This window comes from Microtus oregoni, unplaced genomic scaffold (assembly GCF_018167655.1).
Source record: "Microtus oregoni isolate MIOR12 unplaced genomic scaffold, Mior012 000001F_ref0000356, whole genome shotgun sequence".
Lineage (NCBI taxonomy): Eukaryota > Metazoa > Chordata > Mammalia > Rodentia > Cricetidae > Microtus > Microtus oregoni.
This window is the reverse complement of record NW_024543060.1, coordinates 58,021,464-58,033,819: the sequence shown is the minus strand read 5'-3', so window position 1 is coordinate 58,033,819 and position 12,356 is coordinate 58,021,464. Positions and strand designations below refer to the sequence as shown.

Below are 12,356 nucleotides of genomic sequence, written 5' to 3'. Positions count from 1 at the left end.
AGCCCTGGATTCGTGGCTGCTCCATCTCAACAGGGAGAACATCAGGTTTCTTATAAGGAATTAACACCATCATTTTGATGGCATTTCCAACACCTTTTCTGAGTGGCAGGCAGTGGGAGGTAGAACTATCTCTTATCTCTCTTAGGAAGCAGAGATGAACAGGAAATATAAAACTTCCATCAAAGCCGGGCGGTGGTGGTGCATGCCTTTAATCCCAGCACACAGGAGGCAGAGGCAGGTGGATCTCTATGAGTTGAGGCCAGCCTGGTCTACAAGAGCTAGTTCCAGGACAGGATCCAAAGCTACAGAGAAACCCTGTCTTAAAAAATCAAAAAAAAAAAAAAAAGAAAGAAAGAAAGAAAGAAAGAAAATCTTCCATCAACTAAGCAAGTAAGAAGTGGCAGCTGAAACAGCCTTTGGGTAGTATTTTGGGAATTTTAGGAACAACTTTTTGAGGGGCCACTGAGATGGTTGAGTGGGTAAAGGTGCTCTCTGCACAGTGTAGTAACTCGAGTCCTATCTCCAGATAGGCTGGAGGAGAGTACAGATCCATTTTCTTCTGACCTCCGTATGCATGCTGTGGCATGCACAGCCCATGCACACGCACACACTCACACCATTAATAAGTTTTATTTAAAAAAAAAAAAAAACTGCAGCCGGGCAATGGTGGCGCACGCCTTTAATCCCAGCACTCGGGAGGCAGAGGCTCTGTGAGTTCGAGACCAGCCTGGTCTACAGAGCTAGTTCCGGGACAGGCTCCAAAGCTACAGAGAAACCCTGTCTCGGAAAAAAAAAAAACAAAAAACAAAAAAAAAAAACACTACAGAATTTTAGCAGTGACTTTCAATTTATTCTTGTTATTCTTCTGTCTGCTAAAGTATACATTTTTTAATATGCATATATAATTCTAAAATCTGGTATTTTCACCATTATCCTGACATAACATGATTTGAAATTCACTTCCTTCTCTACTTTTTCCTAATCTGCACATGTATATTGGAAGTACACAGTATATAATGGAAGTACACAGTATACAATATGTACTGATTCTCGGTATGCAGTCCCAGATTCCCAGTAGAGATTCTGGTCGTGTCAAAGCATGATATCGGAGCCCCTGCTGTTCCTCCACAGTTCATCCCATGACTAAGATCACTACTAAGTAACTATGAAGTGTATAGCATATACAGTGTGGATCCATAGCACAAGGGCAGGGTCTGTCCTGGGCTGGACGAGTAATTGGCATGTAACTTCATTATACTCAGATGGTGTGAAACTTAAAATATAGGAAATGCTAGTAGAATTTTCCACAAAATAATCTCTGACTACCATTGACCACTGGCACCTGCAGCCACCTGAAACAAAAACCACAGATAGAGGAGGAATATCTGTGTAGGAGACGCCTCCTTTAGGAAGGCAGCAAAGGTTTCTTAGAATCTCTTACCATATAGACCTTGACTAAGTTTTTTATTAAGTGATTATAGTAATAAAATTCACTTCATAAACTACCTCTAGAAATCTATATTTGTTACTCTTATTTGTTTTCTGATGTGTTTTTCATACAGATATGAAAAGTTGATGAAAATTAACCTAGAAACAGCAGAGTTGGGTGAAATTTCAGACATACACACCAAATTGTTGAGAGTAAGTATTGGTGAATCGTGACAGTTACAGGGTGGACCATAACCTGTTCTCTGCTGGTGAGAGCTCATGTCTGCGCTTCCTGAGAAAAGTGTCACTTCCAAAGCTCTATGGAGAAAAGAGACTGTGTATGTGTAGGCTTGATATGATTATATCTTATTCTATATGTATTCTTAACAATATATATGATAAACAATTATATTTTATTCTATATATATTCTTAGATATACACATACACCATATCTGCCATTCAGTTCTTTGTGCTATTTCCAAATGCTTTCCGTATTTTCAGCACATGTGAATTTTATCTCTCCTAACTCCCATCCCACATTTTCTGCATTTTTTGTTTTTAACCCTTCATGCTGTCATGTAATAATGGATGTTCATAATTGGTTCTTTAACATGCAGTCAAACATTGGTGATTAAACTTGCTTAGAAATGACTGCAAATTCAGAAACATCAGATCTCTTTGAAAAGTAAAGGATTGGGAATCCTTCGGCAGTGGGTCATTTCTATAACTAGAAAAGACAGTAAGGACACAAGTTTGCTGAACACAAAATAGATGTCAGAATGGATTTCTCTTTAATGCAGAAGTCCACACAGTTATGTACTGTGGGAGCTGATTACCGACTCCCGGGCTGCCTGTTTACCCAGACACTCCTGATGGGCTGGATAAGGCCTTTCAAAAAGACCTAAATTATTTTCAAGTTATGCATATATATGTGCTGCTCTGTGCATGTGTGTACAGGTATCCCTGCCTTGATGCCCTTGAAGCTGGAGTTGGAGGCAGTTGTGAGCCACCTGATGTAGGTGCCAGTCCTCTGGAAGAACAGTAGTAGGTGCTCTTTAACTGCTGAGCCTTCTCTCCAGCCATCATAAGGCCTTTAGTAGTTCTTTTGTAGTTTTGGTTTCTCTGTCTCAAAAATTGTCAGCTTCTTTATCTCATCAGTTAAATAAAGGCAGAACTATGTGTTCCTGCAAGCCTGTAGCATTTAAGGGATTCATAAGGTGGAAGCTAGGATATAAAGGAGGGCCCAAAAGACAGCTCAGCAGATAGAGACACTTGTTGCCATGCCTAACGCCCTGAGCCAATTCCCAGAATCCTCCAAACAGAAACTCCACAAATTGTCTGACCACCACACATACACTGTGCCATGTCTGCACCCATTCACACAAAGAAAGAAACTGGAATTAAATTTTTTTTTATAAATAAGGAAATCTGAGGGCAGGGATTGAATAGCTTGCTTGGTAGGACCTGAGCTCCATCCCCAGAAGCCGTGTGATGTGCACAGCCAGTAACCACAGTGCTAGAACGCTCCCTGGGATTTACTGCCAACCGCTCAGCCCAGTCAGTCGTGGGTTTTGCCCTACTCATGCATGTACCCGCTGCACACAGACAGGGAACGCGGTAACAGCCTGCTCCTCTTTCCATAGTGGACTGATCTTTAGTTGTTCTTGTCCATGGTTTTAGATCTAGAACAGTGGTTTTCCAAAGAATGAATCACGATGAGTAACGGACTATGAAGTTTAGTGCTTGCGGTCGGTGGCATCCTTAGAGAGGATAGAAAATGTCAGAGCGCATCACATACTACAGCTCTCTGCCCCGTGAATAAAACTTTCACTTTACTTACTCACACACTTTAAATGATACTTAAAACATTGGGAACATTTTTAGGAGATAAAGTTATTTAAAAGTCAGAAACGATTCACTTGCTTGAGTGAATCCTTAGCATAGAAGTTCTAATTTTAAAATAGCACATATGCCTACCACCACTCCCCCCCCCAAACAACAACAACAAAAACAGTAACTAAAGGTGTTTGTGAGTATCCTGCAGCAGTCAGCAGAATGGCGCATTCAACAGCAGGATCAGCCTCACCTGAAACCAGGAGAAACAGTGGAGACCCTTAGACCAAGCCTCCCATGGTTGGCATTCTGACCTAACCCGTTGCTGTGTTTAGCTCTCCAGTTCCCAGGGGACCATAGAGAGCGGCCTTCAGGACATTGACAGCAGGCTGTCTCCAGGGGGGTCGCTGGCAGACACCTGGGCCCATCAGGAAGGCACTCATCCCAAGGACAGAAAGTAGGTTTCAGCCTTGGGGGATTTTCTGTTCCTGTTAACTGTCCTTTGTTGCATCAATCCCAATAATTTACTTGGGTTTTTCTTCCTTACATAGTGTAGAAAAACTGCAAGTCCTGTTAAATTGCATCACAGAGATTTACTATCAGTTCAAAAAGGACAAGGCAGAGCGCAGTAAGTAACGTTTGCTGTCCCTTCATCTCGCGTGGGCTCCTGAGTGTGGGTGCAGTAAGTAACGTTTGCTGTCCCTTCATCTCGCGTGGGCTCCTGAGTGTGGGTGCAGTAAGTAACGTTTGCTGTTCCTTCATCTCGCGTGGGCTCCTGAGTGTGGGCGGAGCAGCACACCTGTGCCGTTTAAGGCGGCTGCTTAACAGGATGTGGGGGGAAGGCTGATGAACCAAAAGTTAGTGCCAGCCAACCTTTCCCACTCCCCAAATTAAGGCCACGAACCCTCGATCTTCTGGAGGCCTGGCCGGCAGCACACAGGGCTCCTGGTGGCCTGGGGACAGAAGTAGGCAGCTTGTCTGACATTGCTGCCCTATGCTGCCCAGGCCGCTCTTTTTAAAGAGAAACTAGAGATGTGAGCTTTACTAGAAATATCCTGGCTTAAATGTTGATAGTTAATTTTCATTTTTAAATCATAACTTCATACTAACCAAATTAAAGTGTAAATGAGCCATATGTAGCCCGTGGGCCCCAAAACTTTGATGCCCACTTCAAACTCTTAGCCCTTTGGAAGCAGTAATCTCCAGGGAGCTCAGCTCTGCATTAACAGAAGTGCGCTCTTCCGTTTTCAGGACTCGCTTATAATGAAGAGCAGATCCACAAGTTTGATAAGTAAGTATCCAGGCTGGGTTAAAACCGGTTCTTTTCGCTGCTTATCTGTAATATCTTTATTTCTTGTTAAAGTTGGGATTAGTTACAGGTTCCACTGTGGGTCCACATTGTTCAAGCCCACTCATATGGTTCCTGGTTGGGAGGGCCCTAGGACAGAAGAATGGCTGAGAGAAAGGCCCAGTTCTGCTCACTCAGCTGTCTCTGCCTCCATGCCGTGCTTACAGATGGCAGTGAGGAGGGCTCCTGAGGCCAGCACAGCCCTTAACTAACTCCAGCCAATAGGTATTGGGGCTGGAGATGGCTCAGTGGTTAAAAGCACTGGCTGCTCTTCAGAGGACGCGAAGTCAGTGCCCAGCACCCACATCAGGTGGTTCACAACCACCTGTGCTACGGCTCCAAATCCACAATAATTCTAAAACAAACAAAAAAAAAAAACAAAAAAAACATGAATTTCATGTATTTCAAGTGGTTTTTTGTTTGTCTATTTTGACTTTCGAGTCAGGGTTTCTCTGCATAACCCTGGCTGTCCTGGAACTCGCTCTGTAGGTGAAGGTGGCCTTGAACTCAGAGAGTCCCCATGTGCTGTTATGAAAGACGTGTGTCACTGTGCCTGGCTTGAAGTGTTTTTAATCAGAGGTAGAAATTGTGAGGTTATTTTAAGCCTCATGTTTTTTCTAATTTGCAGACAAAAACTGTATTACCATGCAACAAAAGCAATGAGCCACTTTACAGAAGAGTGTGTTAAGAAGTACGAAGCTTTTCTGGATAAGTCAGAAGACTGGATGCGGTAAGGAGGCTGCAGTGGGGCCGGGAGGCCGGCTGTGCAGTGCACTGTGTGCTATGTTTCAGTGGCAGTCCAGGAGGCTGCTTGCTGACAGGCTCTTACTGGTTTTCAGAAAGATGTTTCTTCTGAGGAAACAGCTGTTATCTCTAACTAATCAGTGCTTTGATACCGAAGAGGAAGTGTCCAAGTATCAAGACTACACTAACGAGGTACAGCCCTGAAGTGGGGTGGAGGAAAGAGCTTTTCTGTGAGAGGACTGCGTAGTATGGTCCTGATCACGACTGCAGGGGACAACTCTGGGGTGCGGTTCTCTTCCCCAGCGTGTGGGCTCCAGGGTGGCTCGGGTCGACAGGCTGCTCACCGTCTCTCCCTCGCTCACTTTGCTTCCAGATGTTGAACAGTTGAAACACCTGATAATTCATCTTTGATTGTTTGTAAGGAAAATTGCTTTAGAGGGTGTTGGCTTCAATACTTAGCACTGATGTCTTTGAAACAGGAACTCAAAAACTGTATTGGGCTGTAGACTAGTGGTTAAGCGCCTGCCCAGAGTGCATGAAGTTTCCCACGCCCCTGCAGAGTCGGTGTGGGGAGTCCAGCCTTCCTGAAGCGCTAAGTGGTCCTTGATTGGCAGTATGTGCCTTGTCTAGAGACACCTTTGCTTTATGTTACAGTTACAAGAAACTCTGCCTCAGAAACTGCTTGCAGCCTCTAGTGGAGCCAAGCACGCCATGACCCCAATTTACCCCAGTTCTAACACTTTAGTGGAGATGACTCTCGGGTAAGCAACTTTGTTGGAATTTGGAATAGCGCTGCTTATTCTCATTCCAGTTTGCAATCTTGTTCTCACATCTCAAAATTCTCGATGTTTACTGTGCATGGTGTTATTTCATGACGGCTTAGATTACACAACTAAAACGCTGCAAATTAATTCTCAGATGTTGAGCGTCTTTGCTTTATCCCCCTAGTATGAAGAAATTGAAGGAAGAGATGGAAGGCGTGGTTAAGGAGCTGGCTGAGAACAATCATATTTTAGAACGGTGAGTGGCGTGGGCTTGGCTGGCGATGTGGCTGCAGGTGGATCAGAACATCTCTGCTTCTTTGTCCTTCTCTGTTCGGAAGGTGTAGTGATGAGACAGGCAAGGGACATCTTGGCCCTTACTCTTCCTTCTCGGTGTGATGGGAAACTTGTGATGCCCTTTGGCATTGGTTTTTGTTGTTACTGTTTTGTTTTTGACAGGATCCCACTCTGTAGCCCTGGTTATCCTGGGACTCACAGAGCTCCACCTGCCTCTGCCTCTGCCTCTGCGCCATCACGCCTGCTTACTTGACTCTGCACAGGGATCTTTGTCACTTGATTTTCCCATTTGGGCCTTCACAGTTGCCCAGACAACAGTACTGGGGCTGAGAGGTCTCCAAGGCCACTACACACCTTTTATTACTGAGGAGGAAAGCAAAGTTCTGTCCTAAGGAATGTGCTTGTCTTAACACTGTACAGTTCATGCTGAGGAATGGCACTGGGAAAACATCTCCCGTAATTAAACTAAGAGCAGAAACTGCATTCTCAATGAAGTCAGTACAGTTCATGATATCACAGTCTCAGATCCGAGCCACGCCCTGCAGACAGGGCTCATGGGTGCATGGTAAGATGCCTGCTGGTGTTCAGGGCTTCAGAGGAGTTGTGTCCTGCAGTTCCAGCTGTCAGAACACCTCAGCTTCACTTGACTTTTTTTTGGTTGCTGTGTATTCAGAAGCCTTTGGCTGTGCTAATTTTTCATGACTCCTCCCCCGTCCACACATACATTCACTTGCATGAGTGAAATGTTTGGAACCAGAAGTGTTTGAGGCTCCTGAATTTTTCCAGATAATGAAATGTGGGCCCAGCATGGGGGGGGGGGGGGGTTGCGTATGTCCCTTATACACAGCCAGATGCAGGCCCAGCACGTGGGGTGTTCTGTATGTCCCTTATACACAGCCAGATGCAGGCCCAGCACGGGGGGGTGTTCCGTATGTCCCTTATACACATAAGCTGAAAGTAATTTTATACAAAGTTTGCTATGCCTGCATTATAAATGCATCTTGTCACAAGAGGTCAGAATTTTTATTTTGTGCCTCTTGTCAGTGCTCAAAAGTTTCAAGTTTTGAATTATTTCAGATTTTAAGATTCAGGGTGTTGCAGGGCGGTGGTGGCGCACGCCTTTAATCCCAGCACTCGGGAGGCAGAGGCAGGCGGATCTCTGTGAGTTCAGAGACCAGCCTGGTCTACAAGAGCTAGTTCCAGGACAGGCTCCAAAACCAAAGAGAAACCCTGTCTCGAAAAAAGCAAAAAAAAAAAAAAAAAAAAAAAGATTCAGGGTGTTTGATTTGTAATGAAAGCCAGGGCAGCAGAGAATATTGTACAACCTATATACATAGATATCCTGGTTTTACTTCTAGGAGTTTTTGTATCTGAAATCATTCTGACTCAGTTTTCCCTCTAAATGTCCCATGCTGCTCCAGGGACACCACTTGCTACCTCTTGAAACATGAATTCTTACAGGCTCACTTTTTTGCTTCCCCTTGACTAGTTTGGTACTCTTCACAAGGCTTCCTGTCTCCCTCATCCAGACTTCCCTTCTGAAGCTGCAGTGGTAACCTGTTAGCTTGGCTCTGCAAGCACAGTCCTGGTATTTACAGCCAGAAAGCCAGAAGAATCTTCTAAAATACTGATATGATCATGTTCCCCCCCCCCCCCCTTGCCTTAAAAACTTCTAGCCAGGTGTGATGTCTTTAATCCCAACACCGTAGAGGCAGGGACATGGGGATCTCTGTGAGCTCAAGGCCAGCCTGGTATAAATAACCAGGGCTACACAGAGAAAACCTGTCTCCTCCCCCCACAAAAAAAAAAAAAAAGAAAGAAGAAGAAGAAAGAAAGAAAAAGGAAAAAATTTCTAAGGCTCTGTTACAGGAAGTACAGGCTACATCCATGTCTGCACTGAGGAAGATGTGGTGTCTTGGTTGTAGCCTATGCACCAGCATTACTGCCTTCTACCCGAGAGTAACGCCCTGCAGCCAGGCTCCTTCCCTCGCTCGCCCTGGAGAGCGCCATTCCCAACTCTGTGTTTCAACCTTTAAACCTAACCCCTCACTCAGAAGAGAATCTCTAATTCTTATAACACTTTTTAAAGTACATCACTTCCCATTCTCTCTTAAAAAATGTTTTCCAGGTTAGGGAACTGGTACTTGCTACAAGCCTGACAGCCCACATGCTAGAAAGACCTAACTCCTCCACGCAAGCACCATGGTGCGTGTGTGCAGGGTGCACACACGATAAATACATGGGATTTTCAAAATATATTTTCTTGAACATTTTATTTATTATTTTTACATGTTTCATTGTTTTGTCTGCATGTATGTCTGTGAATCACTTGCATACAGTGCTCCCAGGGGCCAGAAAAGGGGCTGGATTCCTTGGACCTGAACTTGTAGATGGCTGTGAGCCACCATGTCAGTACTGGGACCAGCCCGGGTGCTCTGGAGAACCTGCTGAGCTAGCTCTCCAGCCCCAAGATATGGGTTTGTTTTTGTTGTTGTTTTGTTTTTTTGAGACAGGGTTTCTCTGTACAGCCCTGACTGCCATGGAACTCACTGTGTTGACCAGGGTGGCCTTAAACTCACAGAGATCCACCTGCCTCTGCCTCCCAAGTGTTGGGAGTAAAGATGTGTGCCACCACCGCCCAGCCTTGTTTTTGTTATTAAGCTTCCCCAAGCCACTGAATTGTATTTCTTCATATAATAATGCCCCTCATTTTCAGTATGACATAGAACAAATTATAGTTGCTTAAATTATTTAAAGACAAGCCTGGCAGCTTGAACTAAGTCCACAAACCGTGGTAAAAGTGCAGGAGAGAACAGGCTCCAAAGTTGTCCTCTGACCTCTAGCTATGTGCCCATTAATAATAAATAATAGTATAATGATAATAATAACAATAAAACATTCTTCTGAAATTTTATTTCTATTGTGCAAATTATATTTTATTCTGTAATTCTTCTCTGGAGTCAGGAATTTCTCTGGCTATGAGAAACTGGCATACAGCTCATTGGTAGAGTTCTTGCCCAGCTTGTGTGAGGGTCCTGTATTCCATCCTCAGGATACGGGGACCCCAGAGAGCAAATGAGTAGATCTGCTGAAGTTTTCTTTTTTCTCGTTTTGTATGTTTTAGGTTTGGTGCTTTAACAATGGATGGTGGCCTCCGCAATGTGGACTGTCTTTAGTTCTAGGAACTCTGGGAAGTTCTGGTTTGCACAAGAAGTAACACTGGGTAATGAAATGAGCACCTTTATTGGTGGTTCTTATTTCTACAATTCAGTATTTGATGAGGTCATGTAAATATGTACAGTTTGTAAATATAAAAATATATATATATATAAATTTTTGGCTGCTGTTCAGATGTAATTTTGCCTTTTAAAAACATTTGTAAGTCCTCAAGGCAGACTGACCTCAGTGAGCTGCAGAAGAAAGCCATGACCAGCCGATGCTTTGGGATGCTGTCCCCAGTGCTTCAAGTGAGGCTGGAGACGTCTACTGCTTGGTGCCTACGGAAAATATTTTTTAAATTGGCATCCTTAAAACTCAGAAAGGACTGGTAGTGGAGACCTTTGTGAAGGGTGGAGTGGTGGCTTTTGTGATGGAACAGAGCCGACCCACTGCTGACCAGGGCCAAGTCCTCGACACAGATGAAGTGGCATTATTTTATTTTACGAGGTGCCCAGATCTCCGTTCTCCTCGTATGTCTAATTTCAGGTGAATTATTGAGCAAAAAAATTTAAAGTGAACTCATTGTTTAAACTTTGTTTTTTCTTTGCTCATAAATGTGTAATTGTCATTCAGATTCTAGTATCATTTCAATTGTTTTAAGCTGTACATTTCTGTACTTTAATTCTGTTAACTATTTCATGAAATATTCTGCTTACTATTTCATGAAAAAAATAAATTTCTCAATTTTAATTAAGCTTGTGTGCTTTCGTATCTCTGGTTAGTGAAACAAAATGAGGTGTTATTGTCTGTTTAAACCAGGGAACTGACTGTCCCACCACTGGGCCACGTCCCACCACTGGGTCATGTCCCACCACTAGGCCACATCCCACCACTGGGTCACATGACACACGGGTCTAGCCACGTCCCACCACTGGGTCACATGACACCACTGGGCTAGCCACGTCCCACCACTGGGTCACATGACACCACTGGGCTAGCCACGTCCCACCACTGAGCTACATCTTCGGTCCACAAGTTACCCTGAAGGGAGCCAGTCTCATGGTGATGGGAAATTATTCTCGGAATATTGATGTGGGGTAGCACTGTCCCTCTTAGAAGCTTCATGTTGTACAAAATGAAAGGCAGTGTTGTCCTTGAGAAGCCTACCCGGAGCTCTGGGCTGAAGAAGTAACTTCATCTAGAAATTTGTCTGTCCGTGACGATTTTGATTGGCTTGGGTTTTGGTTTGTCAGATTGCTGAAGGACAGTTAGGCAGGACCTCTGAGCTCTGAAAGACATTTGGGCAAGGCAGCAAACAACTGTAACCCAGAATTGAACTGAATTAGCATTTTAGGTCGCTGATGGGCTATTCCAGCCGTTTCCAGTGTCACCTACCCCAGTGGATGTAAGAGGCAATGCTTGCACTACTTAGAACAGTTAGGTGGCGTTTGGTCCTGAATAAGCCAAAGGCGTATTTAGGCCCACGTCCCCTTCTTCCCTGAAGCTGGCCATTCCAGAGGCTGAGGACAGTCACTGGAGCAACACAGGCACGGTCCTGTCTAGGGCCAGCAAAATGGCTCAGTGGGTTACAGCGCTCTATTCCAAGCCTTATCTGAGCTCTGTCCCCAGGTGGGAGGACAGAACTAGCTCCCATCACTTATCCTCTGACCACACAGCCACCATGCACACATGCCCACAAGGTAGGTAAATCAAATAAAAGCAGAACTTGTGAAGAGACACTGTTGAAACATTCAAAGAGATGCTTAGGACCATTGTTTTAACCAGGCACACACCTTTAATCCAGTACTCAGGAGGCAGAGGCAGGCACATCTCTGAATCTGAGGCCAGCCTGGTCTATAAAGCAAGATCCAGGACAACTAGGGCTACATAATGAGAACCTGTCTCAAAAAACAATGTAAAAAAAAAAAGTATGTGTAATTTTAGCTAGAATCTCTTCCCCATATCACTTTGGAAGAACAATGTACCTGAAAAAGCCTTAAACTTGCAGTTTCTTAAATCCATGTTTTATTTACATGTTAGTGGTAAGGTGCCCACAGAGGCAACAGGCTTAGCTCTCCTGGAGCTGGAGTTACAGCAATGATGAGCCATTTGACAGGGGTGCTGGGAACTGGACTCTGGTCCTCTGGAAAAGCCGCAGGCACTCAACTGTGGGCCCATGCCTCCTGCCCCAGGCTTTTAGTTTACATGAATTTGTGACCCACTGATCACAGGACTGAAAACCCAAATCCCTAACATGTACTGAAAACAGATTAGGAATTAAAAGGATCTGATCTGAACTAACACTCAGCAGGGTAACAGCCGCTCTTGTTTGTCCTTGATGGAAATCAGACCCAAGCAGTTGCCATGGTAACATGCTGTTCTACCACGTGGCTTCCCTTGTTATTTTAAGGATAGCCCCCAGTAGTCAGTCTGGTTATTTTAGGAACCAAAAGGTGTGAGGAGAGGGACAAGCTTGTGTCTTTTGACTCAGGTAGAATGCATGAAGATTGTTAGGCATTGATGTCCACTGAACAGTGGCACACTCAGGAGGCAAAGGCAGAAGAAGAAGAAGAAGAAGAAGAAGAAGAAGAAGAAGAAGAAGAAGAGGAGGAGGAGGAGGAGGAGGAGGAGGAGGAGGAGGAGGAGGAGGAGGAAGAAGAAGAAGGAGTTTCTATAGCATTGTTTAACAAAAGAACACTAAAGACTAAAAGATTAAAACAGTTGGAAAAGTCTTGTTTGTTTGTTTTGTTTGTTTGTTTTGTGACAGGGTCTCTCAGTAGCTATG

General features: G+C 44.3%; 1 protein-coding gene across 1 annotated transcript in view; it reads left to right on the top strand.

Annotated features, from left to right (window-relative positions):
• The window catches only part of Tbk1 (TANK binding kinase 1), a 39,708-nt gene extending 29,383 nt beyond the window's left edge, over nucleotides 1-10,325 (top strand). The window contains exons 13-21 of the mRNA XM_041673278.1: nucleotides 1,563-1,641; nucleotides 3,598-3,719; nucleotides 3,814-3,890; nucleotides 4,514-4,553; nucleotides 5,239-5,340; nucleotides 5,450-5,546; nucleotides 6,009-6,115; nucleotides 6,303-6,374; nucleotides 9,537-10,325. Of these exons, the coding sequence (XP_041529212.1) occupies nucleotides 1,563-1,641; nucleotides 3,598-3,719; nucleotides 3,814-3,890; nucleotides 4,514-4,553; nucleotides 5,239-5,340; nucleotides 5,450-5,546; nucleotides 6,009-6,115; nucleotides 6,303-6,374; nucleotides 9,537-9,588 (748 nt within the window). The 3' untranslated portion in view covers nucleotides 9,589-10,325. The remainder of the gene's footprint in view (nucleotides 1-1,562; nucleotides 1,642-3,597; nucleotides 3,720-3,813; nucleotides 3,891-4,513; nucleotides 4,554-5,238; nucleotides 5,341-5,449; nucleotides 5,547-6,008; nucleotides 6,116-6,302; nucleotides 6,375-9,536) is intronic.
• Nucleotides 10,326-12,356: the final 2,031 nt, after the last annotated feature.